This window comes from Corvus moneduloides, chromosome 13 (genome assembly GCF_009650955.1).
Source record: "Corvus moneduloides isolate bCorMon1 chromosome 13, bCorMon1.pri, whole genome shotgun sequence".
In the NCBI taxonomy this organism is placed as follows: Eukaryota; Metazoa; Chordata; class Aves; order Passeriformes; family Corvidae; genus Corvus; species Corvus moneduloides.
Genome location: NC_045488.1, coordinates 9,507,329 through 9,529,593, shown reverse-complemented (window position 1 = coordinate 9,529,593; position 22,265 = coordinate 9,507,329). Strand labels below are relative to the sequence as shown.

Below are 22,265 nucleotides of genomic sequence, written 5' to 3'. Positions count from 1 at the left end.
ACTCTCCTTTTTAGAATTTAATATTGACACATCCCTGTATTTTCAAGTGCATCTTTAAAAAGTTATCACAACTGACAAAGTGTGTCAAAACCAGGAAACTGCAATCTTGATGTACTGAAACCAACCCACTGTGAGTCCCATTCCTGCTCAGAGAAACACTTCAATTTTCAGAGAAATCAGATCTTCACCACTGAGAGTTTTAACAATACTGCTTCACTTAATAGAGCCTGAAAACATATTTTTTCTGACCGAGGCCATTTTCAGTGGAAACTATTTTGCTGATCACTTAACCATCTTCAGATTATGCTGTGATTTAGACAGTAGTTTCAGATACTTTCTTCCCTGTTTTGCAAGGTATGGAGAACTGTGTGCATTTTTCTCAGTGTAATAAAAACAGAGGATCTCTTCAGGAAGTCTCACTCTTTCACATAAAAAACTCATTCTGGCCCATTTCTTTAATTAAGAGAAAACTGCGTTATAGGTATGATATTATCATTACAAATCAAGGGTGTGGTTAAAGAGAAAAATGAACTTTACATTGAGAGGTACCATTTAAATATATGTATGTGTGTATATATATACACAACATTCTTTTTCCATTAAAGGCTTAAATGTGTGTAAAATAGTTTTCTTTGCTAGAAAAGGGTGAAAGTTGAGACTTACCTGGGTCAACTGCCACGATCCAAGGACAACTATGATGCTGACAACTCAGGGAATTCCACCTTCTGTGTTGCTTTATACTCTGCCTCTCCTACTACTTGTGGCGCTCCTGAACCACTGCTGGTCCACACGTGCTGGGTGCGGTTGCAATAAGGAATATGCCATGTTCTGTCATAATTTCTATTATCAACCTGTAAGAGGTGAATCCTTGCTGGAAGAAAAATTAGGTTCATTCTCTGAACCAAAATTAACTCAGCCTGAGAGCAAGGTATTTACAGACTTTAAGTCCTTTCTCTTAGACAATGCAGCCTTAAAATCACCAGACAGGAAGAAAGAGAAACATCTGTGTTGATTTTCATTGTTTAATACTCAAGAGTGAAAAAGTGTAAAATCACAAAGCTTAGACCACCACAAAAACGCAGTTTCATTGCAGATGACCAGAACACAAGCTGCCTGAAGTTTCACACAGCTGACATCAACAAACCCAGGTTCAACATTCTTACCGTCTTTTGAAACACCTGCTGTTCACAAACATGAGCCAGCACAGAGCTCTCGCTATCTCACACATCTTTCTTTATGTTCTATGCTCTATTTGCTTCCTAGAGCAGTGGTTTACACATGTGAAAAACAGTGCCCCACTTCTGATCTATATCAGCATAGAAATGCATAGTTTTTACCTCCCAAAATACTAATTATATTTGAAAAGCATTTTGTTTAATCCAAACTCAGCGGTAAAGTTTTTATTTCTATTTAATGAAAAGCGTAATACGAGTAAGCTTCCGAAGTGCACGCTGACTGAGGGTGTGTCACCAATCTGCTCAGCCACAGGATATAATTCTTATGCAGAAAGTGATCACCTAGGGTGAGTTAGTATACCAGGGAGCGGGTTATGTTTGCTCTCATTAGTAATTCATGTACCTACAGCCTCAATTCTGCACATGCAGCCACAGGGCCTGCAGGATGTGACTGTCCACCTAAATACACTTTGTTGTCTGAAGGTAGAATTATCCAAAAGTTATCATTATGTCTAAATGTCTCAGGTTAGTGAGAACTAAGTGGAAAATGGGGTGCTTATATTAAAACCTTTTTAAAACTTAAACCTGTATATGTCAGGCAACTTTGTTTTCACAGCCTTTCTTCATGCAAAGGAACTGTGCCTGAAATGTTAAAATCTTTTTAACGTCATGCTAATGCACATTTCCAGTTCTCTACAATAACCCAGCTTCCAAATAATTGATTAAAATCCTGCTCTTAAATAGAAATAGAGTACACTGAACAAATTTTTCCTCCAGACAATCAAAACAGAAATGTATCTGGGCATAACCTACTGCATCTGACAATGATGTGCAAAGGAATTTCTAAAGAGCTGTTATTGCCTCAGTAGAAACAATACTGATTTTCAATTTTTTTTTTTTAATCCTTTGGCGCTAAGGGCACCTGCATTTTATGAATTATTTGCTCCTCACTGGTTTACTCCCTCATCTAACATTATAATCATCTGAGCAGGTGAGGATAAACGGAACAGTTTTGGCATCACTGTTCCTAAGGAGCACCTCTGTCAAAGATTCCACAAGGTATCAATAAACGGGCTTGACATTGTAAGTAGCTTTTTCTTGGTTGTTAAATACATTTTCTGCAGATATTCTTGTATCTGTTTTACAGAGAATGGTAAGTCTTGAATAAAATTTCAAGAAAACTTACACTCATTTTTTGCCTCTGTTGCTTACTACAGACCTGACTTCTTCCTTCATGCAGTTATTTGATACTTGAAGTACAGAATCTGATTACTGACAGTAAGGCATCTAGCTGGAAAATTCTGGCTTATACATGATCATTAAACACAGAGATGTTGCCACCTTAAAATCATACAGTCAACTAAGGAAACAAAAGTATAGGATAAGAAGTATTACAACAATTAACAGCCTATTTATAAATGGAAGCTCAAGATCTTTTCGGAGCATATAGGTATCATTTTGAAAAAAATGTTATCTATTACACAGTGAACAGTATAAATAAGCTCAGATCACATGCCTTTAGTGCTTTTACACAACTCAGTTTCCTATTCATTTTCCAGCTGTTGGCAGAACTTCCAATTTCAAAAAATGATTCCAGACAAAATGAGGAAAACATTCAGAAAATTCTGCAGTGCAGACAAACCTCATGAGTTAATCTCTGGAGCATTAATAGCTTTGTATAGTTTCGAACTTAGTAACTAAGGCACACAAGGATTAAACTGTCCCATATCTGAAAGAGCAGGATATGTCAGTCAGCACGGAGCTTCTCCTCAGCTTTGCATTTACATTCATAGTATAAAGCAGCAGTCAGCTTTGAGAAATCTACTTCTGTTAATAGTAAGGAATCTGAAAAGTGACTAGTCATGCCAGACTAAGATAGTCTAACTGGATTCTAATATGGATCAGCACACACAAAACTAGGCTTACATAACCACAGGAAAAAATGTGGGAGTCAGCACCTGCCGGGCTGGTGCTGCTCAGCCACCCGGAGCCAGGTGTGTGCCTGCTCTGCAGAGGTGGGACACAGTGAGCGAGTGAGTGTGTGTTTGTGTGTGTGTGTGTGTGTGTGTGCAGAAACAGCAGCTTCTCACCTCTGTTTGTTACTTCCATACGTGTCCAGTATGGTATTTCTTACCCCAATGACAATATTTTGGCTGCTATTTTTGCTTCTGCCAGCACTGCCTGGGTCAGTCCAGCCAGTGGTGCTGTGCTGGCTTCCAAGCTGAACTTACAAAGTCACTGAATTATAAAGTGAAATTCTGTCCTTCATTCAACCAATGTGCAATCCAATTGAAATTAGCTTATTTGCAAACGATTTAAGTACAAGGCAATTTTTGCCTGAGGCATGTGTTACATTCAGAGGAAAAAAAAAAGGAAGAAAAAAAAAATTCAAATCTCAGGTTGGGTTTGCAGGGGGAGTGACTGAAAAGGACACCTTGTTTGTAAACAAAGGATTATCTGGGAATGAGCTGACACACAATGATCATTAAGTGTCAGCAAAGTCATTTGTAAAAGTTTCCTTCTAACAGGACACGTATCAGCTAATTTCACTATGTTAGGAAATTAGGCACTATGTAATCATGTTTGGCACTTCACACTTACCTTTAGCAATACCTAGTATCAGTTAACCCATAAACTGCAAAGTAAGTTGAGGTTACTAATGTGCACAGCCACTGAATCAGTAAGGAGTTCTCCTTACCTCAGTGGGAACACTATCCAGTCTACTTTTTAAATTTGTTTTCTTTTTAGAGATATTAAATATACTACTGTCTAACCATAAAATTCACTATTTCTCACCTGGAATACTGTGAGAAATTCCTCCCTCAGTATTACCTCTTTCTTTTTTGCACTGCATTCAAGCTATACAAATAATATCACTTTTGTCAATTCTTGCTATGATTACTTTGATCCTACAGGATCATAATTAATTTTATAGCTTTAATAACTGTCTCTTATAATGTATTCATTAGGTATTGCATATGAGTACACAGAAATGGAACTGAAAATCAGCTACTACCACTCATTATTTTCATATTCTGTTAAATTTGTGGTTAGTAGCTTGAGATTTAAATAGAATTGCATAGTAATATTGTAGTAACCAAGTACAATACAGTATTAAGAAAAAAAATAGTTTGAAAAGTCCTATTCAAGCACACATTTAATAGTTGATGTGCTATAAAACAAACAAACAAAAAAATAGAATCCTTTTAATTCCCTAGTAGCAAATACCTGCTTCTATGGGTGGAAAAATCTGAAAATATGAGACACAGAACTCTGAGGAAAAAATATTAATAGCATGATCTCTCCCAAAAATAAAATTTCCAATAAAATAAAATGTGCTGAATAGAGGCTTAAATTCAATACTTCTCAGTCCACCATTAATAATCTAAATAGTTTGAGTGTTTCCCCATCCCTTTTTTCTCTTAAAAAAAAAGGATAATAAAAAATACGTATAAACAAATTGCTACGTAGGCTTCATCACAGAGTCCTTTCAGAACCACTGTCCATCATTATCATTATCCTCATCATCTTCCTCCTCATGGTCCAGGTAGACAAAAGCGACTTTCTTCCCTTCAGAAGTATCTGAACTTTGGTTGACCGTTCTTTGCAACTGCACAGTTTTATCAAAAAATGACTGTTCCACCACCTTTTCTCCCTGATCTTGGGAAAAACTGGAGAGAACATAGCCACTTCTTGTATTTTCATTTCCTGCAAGCTGGTCGCTTTCAACAATGACCTGTGGCTGACCAGTGGAAGGGTCTTGCTTATTGGACACCATCATTGCCACTTGCTGTTCTCCACTCTTCACTGCAGATATTCCACCCAGATTGGAAACATCCATTTGGAAAGTGTAAGCTGTTTCCCTGGAGCCTACTTTAATATGCTTCACAGACCTGCTGCTCTCAGATGACTCTGCTGTTTGTGAAAGATCTTCCACCACTCCAGCAATGGGTCCTGTGAAGATTATTTCCTCAGCTTGAGTTCCTGCAGGACTTATTTTAACGTGCCTGAAAGCTCTTGAGCCTCCTGAAAGTGTCTGGTCTTCCAGTTCAGTGATTTCTGTGTGCTCAGAGACAGGCCCCTGGTAGATGATCTCTTCAGCTGTCATAAAGCCCTGGGGACCCAGCTGGATTTGTCTGACTGAACTTTCTGTCTGTGAGACGTCTCTCGTGCTGCTGACCTCCACTTTACCGGAGATGGGTCCTTCAAAGATAACATGCTCAGTATGAACCTCCTTTGGGCCCAGCCTGAAGTGCCTCATTGATCTGCTGACATCCACAGCCCCTTCAGCCTGGGAAAGGCCATCTGAGCTATTGAGTGCCAGAGAGTCCAAACCCGACCCCTCAAAAGAGACTTCTTCAGTCACTTGTCTTGATCCTACTGTGACACGTCTCGTGGCCCTACTGAAGTCTGTTGAAACCTTCTGAGAAATATTTCCAGAATCAATCTCTTCTACAACTGTAGTAATGGGGCCTGTATAAATGACTTGTTCTGTGGTTTGGATTTCCTTGGGGCCCAGTTTAAAATGCTTCACAGATTGGCTGAATTCCGACAGTCCCTCTTTCTGAACAAGATCTTCTGTAGCACTGAGCTCCAGTGCTTCAGAACCAGGCCCTTCATACAGGACCTGCTCAAACCTCTGGACTTCTACTGGGCCAACCCTGACATGCCTCTGGGACTTGGTCTCATCAGCAGATTGTGATGAGTAAGAGGCTTCTCCATAATCTGCAGTTTCCGAAACCGAACTGCCATAAACAACTCTTTCAGTGGTGTGATAGCCAGTGCCACCACTCCGCCTCATCGTGGATGAGCTGTAGATCTCTTGGTCAGCCAAAGAAGTGTATTTATCACTGTGGGAAGAAACATCTACTTCTATATTGCTCCTATCCAAGCTCTCTTTCTTCAGGGACTGTATTGTTGCCTTCTCTTTCTCGCTTGTGATTACTTCACCAAGCTGATCTACATCAAATTCATCAGTATTAAGGGTCTGGGACAGATTGACTTCAGCAACTATTGTCACCAAGCCCCCCTCCTCCTTCTGATCAACTTTTTTGATATCAAATGCCAAGTTACTAGCGTCAACTTTGTTGTCTTTTGTTAATGCAGAGAGCTCCTCTTTCACACTTTCTGGGAGACTGCCCTCCAACTGCTCCAAAGCTTCCTTCAATTGATGTTTAGGGTCCTTCGTTTCCTTGGATAAAAGCCCTTTTATCGAAGCCTGAAATTCATGGGGAATTTTAATTTCTTTTTCAATAATAATGGATTCAACATGGGATCTTTCACCTTCAGGATGCTCTTTTAAAATATGGGCACTTGCTTCCTCCCCTACCACTTTATAGGTTTCTTCTGGAGAGCTCACACCTTCCTCTCTCTTACTTTGTGTGCCTTGCAAAAATTCATCTTGCCAAGAATACTTAATAGTTGATTCTTCTTCAATATGAATTTGCCCATATACTGAGTCATCATCTTTTTCATTAATAATAGGATGATCATCGGGAACAGATACAAAATATTTCTGTTCAATAGGTGAGTCATCTTCCTCGGTTACTTCTTCCACACGAGTGAAGCTCTCATGGCGTGGTTTCTTCTTTTTGACATCTTCATAGGTGAAGGTGATGTTTTGTTCCTCTTCACCGTAACGCCTCTCTCTCTCAGGGAATGAATCCTCCACTTCTTCTACTTGAAAAGGTGTTGAAAAATCAGTCCTTTCATCAGTGGTGTAATCCAGTGGCTCCTCTACAATCTCCACATTCACAGACACATTCTTTCTGCTCTCGCTTCCTTTCAGGCCATGATGTACAATATCCTCTATCTCCTCTTTGGAAGGAGTTCCCTCCACACCCTCTCGAATCACTTTTCTAACATCCTGGTTTGATAGATGTCCTAAGTCACCTTTATCAGAAATATCTATGTCTTCTTGAACTTGGGACTGCACTGTGAACTCCGTCTTTATTTTCCCTTCGTCTTCTTGTTCTTTCTTATTAAAATAGGTCACTTTGGTGTCTGTTGACATCTGTGAACTAGAAGACTGCGTGAAAGTTTTAAGAATGTCAGTAACAATATTCTCTGCTATGCTTTCAGTTGGCAGAGTTCCCATTTTATGGCTTCCATCCCTAATTTGCTCTTCACCCTCCAGACTGGACTCTGCTTCTGAAATCCTCAATTGGCGAGTTTCAGCAGACTGAGTTACATGGTCATCTGTTTCTCTTCCTATGGAAGTTTTAACTCCTTGTACTCGTATTTCTTTATTTCTCTGGGGTCCTTTGTCAGGAGCAGGCCTTTCAATACTGATTGGTACCTCAATGACTTCTTGGCTTCTTGATTCTGAGGTCATAGTTGCATCTTTTTTGGTTGATTCACTTTTCAAAGTTCTTGCAGTAGAAATATCACTTGCTGTTATCTTCTGGCTAACTCCCTCACGGATGTATTTTTTCTGCTCAGTCTTCCTCCCAAAATCAACACGTTCTTCTACAAAAGATTTCTCGTCTGTTTTCTTTTTCTCATCCTTTGTTTGTTTCTCCAGCTTATCTTTTTCGTTCAGCAGAGATGTCTTCTCTTCAGTTGGTTTGCTTCCTCCTCTTTTGTCTTTTAGTGTGGTCCGAGTTTCAATTATAGTTTCTTCATATTTAGATGGTTTTGCATTGGTAATTAGCTCATAAACTGGAAATCTAGTGAAGCCTGGTTTCATTCTTGTATTTTCAGCATCTGGCTTGTGGTCCTTGTCTGATCTTTCAGCATGTGCTGATTCTTTTGAAAAAGATACTGTGGATGAAGTTGTAATTTCTGTTTTCTTTCTTTCTGGAATCTTCTTTTGCTGCATTTCAGTGCTTCTCCAGCTACTGTAGTCTGGAGTAAATGTTCTTAGTTCTTTGTGGTCTGTTACAATTCTTTCATCCTTTGTGACAGTTGTTGAAGGGCGATACGTTGAACCAAGTAGATCCCTTCCAAAAGTTCTTCCACCCGTTGTTGTGTGTGATCCAGTCTGTGTGGAGTGAGCTGAGTAATGTGCAGAACTGCTCATATTTGTCACTGGCATTCTGTGCCTTGTATCAGTGATCCTGGCAGCTGGTGAAGCTTTATTTCTATTTCTTTCTTGATAAGTAGAGTAAATATCAGTGTAGTTATAGGAAGTGTTTATAATATCTGCAAAAAGAACACAGGAGACCAAGCATTAAAATAATGGTTTGTATCTAAAATAGTATTAAATAGAGAGCATGAACTAAGAAAATTTGTACGACATTTTCTGAAAGAAATAATGTCTTCATTTTCAGTGGAGCTTTGTAAAGGCATTCCTGTAGGTTTTGCCTGTTAATTAAGCCTATGCATGAATTAGATTAAAACTGAAAGCAAAGCTTTTTGCTAAGTTGCAGTATCTTGCTAATTTTACCTGTTGTGCACTACTGGGTGTATTGTGGCATTTATTTAGGAATTGCACTTCTCATATTTATACTGACGTTCATTTACAACTTCTTATTAAATAATGTATGCTAATATTGTGGGCTGGGTTTTTTGCTTTATTAGCCTAAGTGGCCTGAAGTTTCTCAGTTCCTATTGACATTTAATGGCACACCTGCCACCACATACTAGAAACTGCAAACACAAATACAACCCTTAACAGCCACACAACAAAGCACAACAAGGGACAGAAATAAAGAACCTCTTAGGCTCTACTTATAGAAATTAATACAATGTACCAGGAATGTCTGACAGGAAGACCAGCCAGTACTGGACCACTTACATCTCCCGCTCCTGAAAAGCGACCTCATCTCCCCTGGCTTTTGGTAGTGTTTCCTGTATTATTTCTGTAATTACTCCTGTAATTCCTTCCCTATTCTGTGAATACACCTGAGCATGGTCTGCAGAAGTACTGGCTAGTCCAGATCCAAACTGTGCTGTCCAGACCCAGGCACAGTGCTCACAATTTAAGAGCGTAGGCAGATTTGTGTGCGCATTTCAGCCTAGGCCTGAGCCTGTTGAATTTCCTGCTACAGACACAGCCTTGCAATGTCTTCTGGGACTACAGTAATGACCCCAAGTTGTTAAACTCGTGAGTATTATCCAGATTAATTCTGTTACTAATAACAATGGCCACAGCAGTCACAGTGAAGGTCCATCCTATCTAAAATCCTGTTTGCAGGGACCAAGAGTAGATACACAGGGAAGAGTATTAGAACCGGGCAAGTAAATAGTGATACTTCCCTCGTATACTCTCACAGCCTCCAGAGATTTGCAGCTCCTAAGATAGAAATGGTATCTTTATGTTTAGTAAGTCTTTGATTTGTCTTTCATTACTCTGCTAAAATATCTCTTTAAACCCACATGAACTTTTTAAACACTCACAATGCCTCAGGATGATGAACTCCATGGTTTTAACTACATGTTCTGTAAAACACTTCTTGCTTTATACTTCAAAACTCTCTTAAGACCTACGGGCATACAAAAGTTCTTTGGAGCTATGGAACATCACTCCCTATGTTCTCCACTCAAGGCATGATTTCATAAGGTATCTCATACAGAAGAGCAATATGTTGATTTAAAATATTAACACTCAAAACTGATTCAATATGCACTTTGCAATACACCCATAAAAACATACTTCAGGAACACTATAACATAATAATAATTTCCAGTTATATTTAATTTAATTCAAAATTTTTTTTTTTTAATATTTGTATTTTACCTTGAGGCAATTTTCCTGCATGCTCTTCTCTCCATATAATCCACGGCTTGCTCTCCCCTTCTAACAAAGCTCTGCAAAACACGAAGGACATTTCATTAAACTACTGGGAAGGATAAGCATAATATTTTACATTTATAAGTCTTAGAAATTGAAACAATGATCCTGCAGTAAACACATTCCACTAGACCAGATTGCTTCAAGCCCCGTCCAATCTGGCCTGGAACACTTCCAGGGATGGGGCAGCCACAGCTTCTCTGGGCAAGATGTTTTATAAAGAAAAGGCAAAAATGAAAAAAGTATTTCCAGCCCTTTCTGTTTCTAACAGAGTAGTAAAGGTGGTGCTGCAGTATGATATGAGGGAACTGTTACAGCAGGATTTGCAAGTTCTATCCTTTTCAAATTAAAAAGGAAGGAAAGTATGACTTCTACTGTCAAATACAGTGCTGGGAGGAAACTTTACAGTGTTAAATTAACTATTCTTAGTTCCTATTCCATTGGAAATCAGCACAACACATTTCATAGAAAAGGACTAGGAAAATTCTCTGTGACAGAAACTGCTGGGTTTCTTTTACTGACATCTCTGTCTGTCCCTGCTCCTCAGCCCTCCTTTTTGGCAGTGACATTCCAATAGCTCCCAAACTTCCAGGAAGTGCTATTCCAGCAGCCTGGAAATGCTACGTCAGGTTCTTTCTCCGTGCAAGGGAACGTTACAGTCAGCATAGCAACTTGGGTGGGTTTATGTTCACTTCTACCAGCCTGTTACCCATCTCAACATTTCTGGGTTTGGGAATGCCAGATGTTTTGCACTGATAAGACACAGCTGCAACATCAAAGCTGTCAAGAGTAAGGCTGGAGGACTGTGATAGCCAAGGCTTCTGAGTCCCTGGGGGAGGAGATGAAAGCCATTTAGGATTGGGGTATAAACACTTCTGCTGGACTTTTATGTCAAAATTAACAAAGCAGATGTTTTAAGCATCACCTGTACATTTCACACTTCCCAGGACTGATCACTTTGGCGTTAGCAAAGTATCATTAGCAAGGTTTCCTTTGCCATCATGGATTTTTCTAGATCCAGAAGAAAAGCCAGCTTAGAACTAAGTAAAACAGGCTCAGATGGGCATCTTTCCTTCTCTTTTGTGAGTCAAAAAAAACCACAGTAAAAGCAATTTGTCTTTCTCCATGTTAAGAGAAGCTTTATAGGAATTAGATTCCTTCAACACATAGGATGTTCCCAAGACCAAACATCTGATCTGATGAAGCCAGTGAGTGGCAGACAAATTGCTCTGACACACATGGCAGAGAAGCTGGTGGTGGCGCTGCAGAAACACATCCAGGAGCTGGCAGTGAAAGTGTTAACCATGATGAAAGAAAGCAGGAATGTGGGGAGTTTGACTAAGGATTTCTGGCTGCTGTTAAAACAACAGTTGTTCAGTTGCTGCAGCAACGTATGAGGTCACTAAAAATAAGTTCCAGGAGGTAACTGTATATGGCAAATGGCAGCAGCCCACAGAAAAGTTGGACCTGAAATATTACTACTGAAAGTGAAAGGCAAAGCTTCCTGAAACCTCTGTAAAACTGGACAGTGAATCAGTGTTTTACTGGACACACTTCATAATAGGTATGTCCTCAAGATTATCAGAAAACCAATAAAATGTTAAACTGAGCTTGGCTTAATAAACTGGCACAAGAAAGTGCAGCGTAATGTACTGTGCCAGCAAACTCAGGTTGTGTTTCTCAGCTTGACCATAGCTTGAGTTTATGCAAGTTATTTTGCTTCTCTATTGCTCTGCATCCTTTCCTAATAATAACCTCTTGGTGGTGAGGTCTGCTTTTAAACTTAAACTGCCTGAAGAATTAATTTCAACTGTATGAACTTTTAAGCAGTCACAGTAATAATCAAAAAAAAACATTCCTCCAAGCAGCACTCTTCTAAAAAAATAACCATGTGAGCTACTTCCTGGAAATCAGGTCCCAAACAATATATACTCCCATTTTGTTAACACTTAATTTAAGTGTTACCAGAAAAAAAATCCAACTGCACCGTTAGCTCATCTCATTATTAATGTCATGTATCTAACAGTAGCAGGGACGTGCTCGTCAGCCTGTGCTGGATGACAACAGAAATAACCAGTCCATGAAAGCAGAAGGAGGAGATAAAGTGTTTGGGGTGGGGAGAGAGAACAAAAGGATGAAGTGCAAATGGTTATTATGGTCATTCAGGACAGCAATGACTTTGCTTTCAATTATAGAAAGCCAAAATCTCAGATGGGGCAGTTGGCCAGCGGGCCATAAAAATGCATCCTCTCTATTCTGGGTATTTTCTAAGGAGTTACAAAAAAAAACCCCACCTCTCCAGGAAGGGGGGTCAAGGCCATTCCACATCCTTTTTCCATCGCAGGATGGGAGAACAAGGAGTGTGGAACAGCAGGTAACAGCATGTTCAATTCCCTGGGTGTTGAAAACTCAGTGGGTTCTCAAAATAAAACCAATACAAGACTAGGAGCTATTGGATGGTACAAGTTGTAAAGGGGAAATAATGAGACTGACTGAAAAAGCTGTGGTGAGTAGCTCAGAGGACCTTAATGTTGGTGATGATTCTGTGAGAGGAAGGCACAGAAAGGGTCAGAAGTGCTGATGGAAGAACACAACTGGAAAGTCCACCTGGTGAGTGTGTTCAGAGATCCTAACAATGACCACAGAAATAAAAAAGAAAAAAATAGTGTAGCCTTCAGCACTTCAGAATGCAGGGTGGTAACCTGAACAGAACACTTGCATTCACACATTGAAGTGAAATATTCTACCCTACAACAACAACATATTTTAGAGAGGACAGAAAACCTCCTGAACCTATTGGAACAGGTTCTGGGCAGTCTCTGCTATGTGAAGAGAAGTTTCTGCTAGCTACAGAGAGGAATTCTGATCCTAGACAGGTTTTCTAACTCCTTTTAGAATCAAGAGTTTTACAGAGTGACTAATTCACCACTTCTTTCTGGAAATAAAACTTAAGCATAGTCTAAGTTTTGCAAGGTTCCAAAGACAAAACTGTGAGACACTTGATAAATATTTACTTCCAACAGAGAGAAAAGGGTTTAGAAATGAAGATTCCCAGGAGGTGTAATTTCACAAAGCCACATAAGACACATATTTCAGTTCCTGAGTGAATCTCAGCTCCCAGAGCAGGAAGGGTGAGAAGAGTCAAAGAGGAAATACACTTGGACCTTAAGGAAGGGTGTTCCTTGCAACAATGACCCTTCTTCCCAATCCAGGAGCAATGGTGACTAATGGAAAGAACTGACCTTATAACAGAACCATAGGAGTTGTAAAACAAAGAGAAAACACAGGGTGGGAGGTACAAAGAAAGCTCTAAGACCAGCTACCACACCCTTAACCTATAAGGCCAGGAGGAGAGGAAATGCCAGGGCCTTCGTGGGAACCTCTCCATGGAAAGTTCAGGATGTTGGACTGAGTGTGAATAGGTGCCTTTTGTTTCCAGTATGCGTAAGCGAGGGCATATGCCAGTACCCTCTGTGAAAACCAGCCTGAAGCTGGGCTCCCATGCCCTGTTTTTCACAGGTAAAAAGACCTGGGAGAGGAACAGGATTTGAAAAAGTACATGAATGAGCTGTCCAGAATTCTCCTACTTAACCTGACTGACTGGGTCCCCTCCCACAGCAGGGCTGATAAGAGACACAACAGAAAGAAGGAACTATTTTCTTGAATAAAGGGAGAATAAGAGAAATGAGAATAGGTAAAACTGCATAAATGTAAAAACACGGAACAATCACGTTTCAGCTTCCGATATTTTAAAAGAATTTTGTTTGCTGGCATTACCATGTTTTTTGATCTGTAGCAAAGCCCATTCCCTGTTTTCATCTATACATCATCTTCAGTGGGCAGATGCTCATTTTTTCACTGACATCTGCCTTGCCAAGGCCATCAGTGATACAAGTTGTACTCACTACCATCAGATGAAGAAACCCTACAGATTAAAGAGCTTCTTAACTGGAAGATAAACACAGTGCCAGGTGATGCTGAATTGTTCTCAGTAACCAGGGCAGGGAATCCTTAGACAAACCAATAATGCTCAGATAATCAGTGATAAAACTCAGGAGAAATTCCAGAACTTCATGGGTTTGCAAGTTTTTTGAGCAACTGAATATCTGGGCATTATCATTCCTAGTTCTGGATGAATACTAATCATCAAAACAACTCTGATAATTCTGTTATTGTGACAGTGCTAATCCTGTTTTGCAGATGAATAAACTGAGGGAGAAAGTTTAATGACAACAGTCAAAGTCAACAACAGAGCTGGGATTAAATTCAGAAGAATCATGTTTTTTAGCAAAGTTAACAGAATTAACACACACAGATAAGGATCACAACTGGCTACCACTTCCACAGGAATGCTCCAGACACTACTGGCTTTCCAAAGATCACAGGGATCCCACTCCACCAACAAACATCAGGGTACTGTCACACTTGTCCCATACTGTGATTTCATCTGATCCAGAAACCAGCCTTGGTCTGTGCCTCTTTGCAGACATTCTCAAGGCATCTTGAAGAGACTTTCTGCTCTTTCATGAAGCCAGACATTCTCTGCTCACTACTCTTTATCAAGCTACTCAGAAATTACTCTTTCAAATTTCTCATATTTTCAATTATGCAGCTAAAATTAAATTTCATATGTATCAGTGGATTGATAGTCTACACACCTCACCCATAATTCAGCTGGTGCTATCTTTATCCAGACTTACTGGTTCACACTCAGGACACAGCATTAATGCTTTAGGACACAGAAGCATATATCATATATAACTGGAAATACCCCTGTCTATTTACACAGGTTGGATATGAATAATGCACCCAATGTAGACAAGGTAATGACAGAGGCAGCCTCCTCAAAAAAAATACAGAGGTAGCCTGACATTACATTTTTGCAAATTATCCCTTTGCTTAATAAGAATTGCACATGTCTGTATTTGAAGATCAATATCTCAATGGAATTTGTTGAAAATATTGTGCTATTTGTAGAAAAAACACATGATCTTTACAATAAGGAAGGATCTTCCTTTAGATCATCAGTTTCGGGTTGTTTAGGATTTTTTTGTTCCAAATCAGTTTTATGCCATGTACACCTTGATTCTCCAGACAGGAGAATTACTCTGGCTTTTCAACCCCACAACTTCTTAGTGGCTAGAGAGATGTACAGTCCTGAAGATTCATAAGCAGAGATGTTGTTTGCTGTTATCTCCCACTTGATCTAAACATGTTTTTCTAACAAATCAAGGATGGAAAAAGCCAGGACTTAATCAAACAGACTTTTCTGCTTTGTTCCCACTATCCTACAACTAAAACAAGGATGGGGAATTCACTGCCTACATCAATGCTGCAGGTGGTCACGAATGAACATATTTAAACAATGAAATGTGCCATGTAAGTTGATGGCAACTACATAACCTCAAGTTTTATTGATTGCAATTTAGGGATATTGTCTCCTCAGCTTGTAACCAAATATTGCCCCAAAAATTCCCATCAATCTGATATCCAGTTGACCAGGACTAATAAGGTTTCTTACATACCACTATATTTGTAACAAGTTAATAGGATTCCTATGGATTATACTGGCTTTACAGCCTTGAGACTCCCAAAGTCGCTGCCTGTATTTTAAATGCTGGAAAGAGGATGAATGGGGATCCCATATCTATAAAAAGGGATTTAAATTATCCTCTGTCTAGACAATAGAGTGTGACCACAAATCTTACCTGTAGGTTTCAATTTCAAGGATGAGGCCTGCTTTCACCTGCAGGAGTTCTTGGTAGTCCCTCAGGTAATCTGTGATTGACATGGTCAGGAACTGCTTTTCTTCTTCCAGGGCATCAATTATTCTCTGAACAGAAACAAATTATTTTTAGTTTTGAAAGAACATAAAAATCTGTACACTTGAATGCCTTGAAACATAAAATTTGTAGTTAAAAAAAATCTGATACAAAAATATGTCAATGTTCTATCACTTCAGAAATCAGCTCTACGACCCCCCCATATAAAATACATTGTTCCTGAAGCAAGTTTTATGCTAAGTTCATTTTATGCCTTACTAAGCTGGTTAAATGTTTCAGAAAACCTATTCAGAGGCCCTGTACAAAATTACTAAGCACACATAGCAAGGAAAATACACTTCTTTATAAATGCGGCTTGAATGTCACTCATTTGGTCATTTTAAGACAAGCTTAAACCACACTTGAAATCAGAAATTCCAGCAACTGCTTTGCCTTGGAAAGCTTTTCAGTATTTCCAGTTCCACAGAGGGGTGGGTCCAAACCAGTTTTGGAATTGGAGCATCTGAAGATATTCACAGTGCCCATAAGGTGAAGGATGAACATCCAGTGCTTCCTTAACTTTCCACAGTATTTGGATACCTGCTTTTAGGTCCACCCAGCTCTGTCCAATTGCTGCTCAGAAGATTGATAAGAGATTGCTCATTTTCATCTCAATAACTAAATATGACCTTATACAATACAACTAAATATATAAAGTTGTATATATTTACACTAAATGGTATAAGGAAGAAAAGAACAGAGTAAAAAGTGCTTTAATCACTGGTGTTACTTCTCACATGAAGGGTAAATTGTCATTTGTATATATATTTGTATTAAATCTAACCTTGCTAACTAAAATGCCATAGATTTCACTTTGTTCTGGGGGATGGGAAGACAGAAATTAAGTATCAACAAAGGCTCAATTCTGTTTTGTTCACATCACCCTGCACTATGCAGAGACTCTGAAACGTCATTTACAAAGCAAAATCTCATACACATGTACAACACTGAACAGGAATTCACAACAGTGTATTTTTGATTGCATCCTAACAACTGCTTTGCAATCAAACTGGAAAATCAAGGCACTGATAGTCTAATTTTTAAAAATTCAAACTATATCACTTACATGCAGCAAGTGCTCCAGTATTACAGTATGAGCAACAGCATAAAAATGAAGATACAGCAGGGGACTCTGCTGTTAATGCCAGCATGATGTGCTAGGCAGAAGTAATGGTATGTCAAACATTAATAGTTTTGGGTTTTTTTAAGTAAAACTAAAAAGAAAGCTCTTGGAAGGAAGCTGCCTGTATTTGCCTATACATGTGGGTACAGTTCTCTATATAACACATTAATCTTTCTTCATTTGCCTTTGCAGCTCTTGTTAAATTATTACACTGATGTTTTCCTTGACATGACTATCCTTGCCCACAGCCTTCAGTGTACTTCAGATTGCCTTTTTATGGCAGAAGACAAATCGTATCTGAAACAGCACCACAAACCACCCAACAGCCTCCTGCAGACCCCAGCGGAGGTACCATCCTATGGCCATGCAGACCTTTAGCAGCTCTGAAGTAACAATCCTGTTCAAGAACAGCACAGACACAAAGGAAAATTCCAAGGTGAGAAGGGAAGAAAAGTACAAGGCCTTGCTTTTAAAAGGAAAAGTCTATCCAGAAAGAATGGCTGGGGTGCAACAGAACCAGGAGTCAACAAAAGATGCAGAAGAAAACCAATCCCTCTAAGAGCTCTGATACAAAAATTAAATTATTCAGATGTTTCTTGCCTCCCCAATTAAATACAGAATAACCTATACATGTGCATGCATTTCTTAAAAAGATTTTTATAATGCTGCAGTCCCAGAAAAATCCGTACAGTGTGGGGAGCTCTGAAAGACTGGGGCTGTTCAGACCTATCTAAAAACACAGGAGCTTCAGTCCCTCACACCCAAGTTCTCTAGTCTGGGTTTGAAAAGCCACCTAGATTCTACCCACTGGGTTTGGAGAGCACTGGGAATCCAAGAGTTTGAGTTAATGATTACCATAAGGGGCCACATAACTCAGCCAGCTGTGCAGTAATTCCAAAGGACTTCATTCCAGCGGGAACAGACACTCTATAGACTGGAAGGCAGACAGCCAGTCATCCAGCCCTCCATCACTGATGCTCAAACACAAAGAAGAGGACAACTGGCCTCAAGTCCTCTCTCCAAGCATGCCAAAAAGCACATAAACCAATCCATCAAAGTTCAGGAGATTAAAAGCCAACAAACCCATTTTGCAAATGTAACCTGTACTTGGCAAATCTTGTGTTTTCTTCACACAGGACTCTTTTGGAAAGATCTGTTTCCCAGACACATCAACCACATGCCCCCAAATCCCAGTGATGTCCTACTAGGACTAAGTAACAGAATTGAAACTGTTCTCTCACCCTTCATATGTTCCTTTCCAGGCAGCACTGGGAAATTTTAGAAGGACAGTAGAGGGGAAAGAATTTACTTGGGTTGTCCAAGCTGTACCTACTGAGGGAATAAAGAGAGGATTCCAGGCCCCAGCCCTTTCCATCTGGTACTATTTACTGATCCCACAGCTCATTCAGTGGCTCAGCAGGGGAGGAACGCACACTGAACTTGGCTGGCTCAAAACTGGTATACAGAAAAAGGCACACGACATATCAACATTAAATGTTCATTTGACAAGATGTTTTCTCCTTCTCTGGAGCTCCCAACACTGACACAGGAACTGATCCTAAACCCACTCTTATCAGTGAAAAATACCTGCCTTGCTTCAGAGCAGCAGGATGGGCCATGGATGGTTTTACATCCAAATAATACAGGGTTTTCAAATCACCAGCAGTTTTTGCATCAGTATTCTCATAGCACACAGCTAAAATTATGGAAGTAAGAGACCTACTGAGTTCATCCCTTTAACACTCAGGACCAGTGAAAATTTTCCAGTGTATGATTTACTGCTTGCCTGGTTCAGCTACATTACAATTCCAAATACTTATTTCTATTTAACATTGCTGAAAGCTTCACTGAGGATAAGGGCAGTTCAGGAGGCAAAGATGAACATATAAGGCAACTGGATGATATATGGAAAATGTGAATAAATCTAATTACCATTGCAGCTGCAATGAACAATAATAACTTGACTTTAATCTGTACATACATATCATTTCTACATGACACTCTACAATAAATAAGGATGGAATTGATGCTCTTTAAAGAGTAGTTTAAAACCCATGTTGAACATACTTTAACCAGTAAAAGAAATGAGTGAGAAAAAAAAAAGCTTCGATCACAAGAACAAAACCTGAAACAGCTGCTCCTACATATTCTAAAATTTTTCTTCCTGGATATAAGCAAAACATTTTATTTCTTACAGCAGAAGACTGGCAACTGCAAAAAGGCCTTTCTCAAACCCAAACATAAGACCACTCAGAATTAATAAACCTTATGATATCTTTGAATATATATCTAGTAATATTTAATCTCTGGTGATAATGGTCAGACATTTTCAACACTTTTTTCTTCTTCTTGTATTACTAAGATTTGAAACTACTTTTCCTGTAAAATCTAAAAATGCCAAATGTTCATGAGAGTAATAGAGAAGTCTGTGATGTTGGTATCAAAATAATCCATTCTGGAGCATTGCATCAGGACAATTCAAGGGCATCCATTGATTTTGATTATCTGACTTCAGCAACAGATTGCTGTCATCTACAATGGGTTGCTCCAATTGCTCTTCTAAATAAAATTCTTTAAAAATACAACCAGATACAGAGATAACTGGTTTAAAAACACCTTGCTGAGCTGAAAAAGTTAAATAAAAGCCATTTTAACTGGCTTTAGAAGAAAAACTTGGGCATGGATAGCAAGATATACAAAATGCTCTCTTTACTCCATATTTAGATGTTTTCAGTTTGAGCAATTATGACTTTCATTATAAATCTCTAGTAAAAATATAGACAGCAAGGACACCGTATTTTGGAAACCAAAGAAAACTTTAAATATAAAATGGAAAAAATGAAGAGGTTTCTTTCTTCTTTACATTTTCACCTGGTTTTGACTGTTGGATAGATTAATGAGAGATTTACATATGACATCTTCTAAAGCTTTGGAAATGTTTATATATGTGATTGGAAGAATGAATTGTCCTGTCAAAAATGGAAAAAAAAAATATTTAAAAGTTAAAAGCCTTTCTGACTCCTTCTTACATACCTAATCTGTCTCAGTTCACAGCATCTGCAAACTATGCAACTTCCAAACAATCTAGCAGAGTACGAAAACCAGACACACACACAGCAACAGGTCCCAGTCCCTTCCAGTTGCCAACATCTCCATAATCTACCAGGGCTGCGGAACACAAAGCTGGACAAAGCACACAGGGTTCAGGCACATACCGAGCTCCAGCAGGGTGTTAATAAAGGGTCTAATAATGAACAAAAGAAATGTTGCCCTCAGGAAATGGATCGATGGGCTGCATGATCTAATATGCGCTCTCCACTCCGAGCTGGATGAGCGGATACTCTGCTGTTCCGGCAGGAGCTGATCCCTTCCCACGGACAGGGGGATTGCACATTACACCAAACATCATCCTGACAGCAAACAAATCCTCAGCTGCAGATGCTGTAACCCTCTGCTTGACAACACCAACATCCACCTCCAACACCTTCTTGCCATTAAAACCACTCAAAGTTTTCTTAACTACGCCGGGAACCACAAGCTCTTCCCGAGGCTCAAGGAATGCGTGTAAAACAAGAAGAAATTTCAGATTAGTTCTCTGATTGGGACAGGTCACCCTCAAAGCCTCAGGCTGGAGGGGATGAGCTGAGTCCCACGGCCTCGGGACTCGGTTCATTTGCTCCCAGGGACTGCTCCGTGTCCCAAGCGCTCCTGTCAACCCTGCCAGGAGCCCTGGCAAGCCCGTGCGCCAGCTCCATGCTCTTGGGCACTTGCCCAAGGGCAGGAGCAGGTTGGGAAGGGAGCACCTGTCACCGGGATGATGTCCTCAGGGTCAGTGTCTCCCTTCTGATTCACACCATTCGCACCCACCCCTCCCCAGACTCCCCGCCCCACACAGAGAAGGGCCCGGCAGCAAAAGGCTCCTGCTGGGCCACCTCCTCTTCCAGCCTGCGGAAAACCCACAGCCAGGAGGCAAAGTGGCAAGCCCTGGACCACGAGTCAGAGGGGCTTTAGCACCGCCCGGAGCAGAGGGAGGAGGAGAGATGGGGAAACTGGGCTCACATCGCGCGATGGACCACAGCTGAAGGGAAAACGCGAGTGGCAGGAGTCTCGGGAGCCCAAAACAGGCGTCGCGGGGCAGGAAGGCAGCGGGAGAGTCCCGGGACCGGGGGACATGTGCCACCCACCTGGTACTCCTCCAGCTCGGCGCCGTGGCGGTCCTGCAGGGCCAGCAGCTCCTGCTCCAGCCGCTCCCGCAGCGCGCACAGCTCCTGGCCCTGGCGGTGGAGATCCTCCAGGTGCTGCCGGCACTGCCGGCTCTCCTCCCGCAGCAGCTCCAGGTTCTCACGGTTGCGCTGCGCCTCCTGCTCCTGCAGCACCTGGATCTGCTCCTGGTAGCGCAGCAGGGTCTCCCGGCAGCTCTGGCTGAGCAGCATCTCGTAGGTCTCCTCCAGCTCCTCCAGGCTCAGCCCGGCCAAGGGGGGCGGCAAGGCTGCCAAGTTCAGCCGCAGCTCCCGCATCTCCACCGCCTCCCGCCGCTGCCGCTCCGCCATATGCCCATGCTCGGCCTGCAGCTCCAGCAGCAGCTCCTCCAGGGCCACGCACTCGCCCCGCAGCCGCTCCAGCAGCGCCTGCTGCCCGGCCAGCTCGGGCTCCAGGCGCCGCCGCATCCCCAGCACCTCCGCGCCCAGCGCCCGCAGCTCCTCCAGCTCCCGCCGCAGCCCGTCCCGCTCCAGCTCCGCTTCCAGCTTCGCCCGGCTCAGCTCCTCCAGCTGCATCCGCAGCCAGGCCAGCTCCTGCTCCGGCACCCGGAGCCCGATCAACTCCTGCTCCCGCAGCTCCGCCAGTTCCCGCGCCAGAAAGCGGTTCTCCTCCTCCAGCTCCCGCACGCGGGTCACGAAGACCCGCAGGCGGGAGTTGAGCTCCTGCAGCTCCCTCTTCTCGTCCCATCCCGCTTCCCAGCGCCGCCACATCTTGCCGGGACCGCGGGGTCGGGGCACAGTAGCCCCGGAGCTGCGGGCGCTGCGCGGGTGCTGCGGGATGTGCGCGGCACCGGGACGGGCCCCGCCCCTCAGCCCCGGCCCGGCCCCGGGCACGCGGCCCCGCCCCGCTCCGCCCCGCGCCGGTGCGCTGCGGCGCCCCCTGCTGGGCTCCTGGCGGCTCCCGCCAAATTCCTGCGCGGGAATCGGAGCCCGCCTCAGGGAGCAAAGCCCGCCTTAAGGAGCCAAGTCCCGCCCGGGGAGCAAAGCCGGGCTCGGGGAGCAAAGCCTCGTTCAGAGAGCGAAGCCCTACTCAGGGAACAAAGCCGCGCTCGGGAAGCGAAGCCGGGCTCAGGGAACGAAGCCAAGCTCGGGGAGCTGAGTCTCGCTCAGGGAGCAAAGCCAGGCTTGGGAAGTAAAGTCAAGCTCAGGGAG

The 22,265-nt window shown here is 41.8% G+C and overlaps 1 protein-coding gene across 2 annotated transcripts; it reads right to left on the bottom strand.

Annotated features, from left to right (window-relative positions):
* Positions 1-1,004: 1,004 nt before the first annotated feature.
* On the bottom strand, positions 1,005-21,916 carry SYNM (synemin). 2 transcript variants are annotated; one of them, XM_032122664.1, is made up of 4 exons: positions 21,039-21,916; positions 15,618-15,742; positions 9,856-9,926; positions 1,005-8,318 (listed from the first exon to the last, which is right to left on the bottom strand). In XM_032122664.1, exons 1-4 carry the CDS (start codon positions 21,822-21,824, stop codon positions 4,666-4,668), a joined length of 4,635 nt encoding a protein of 1,544 aa, XP_031978555.1. In that variant the 5' UTR covers positions 21,825-21,916; the 3' UTR covers positions 1,005-4,665. The 2 variants fall into 2 exon arrangements, with proteins under 2 accessions (XP_031978555.1, XP_031978556.1); XM_032122665.1 differs by lacking the exon at positions 21,039-21,916 and adding an exon at positions 9,375-9,411.
* Positions 21,917-22,265: the final 349 nt, after the last annotated feature.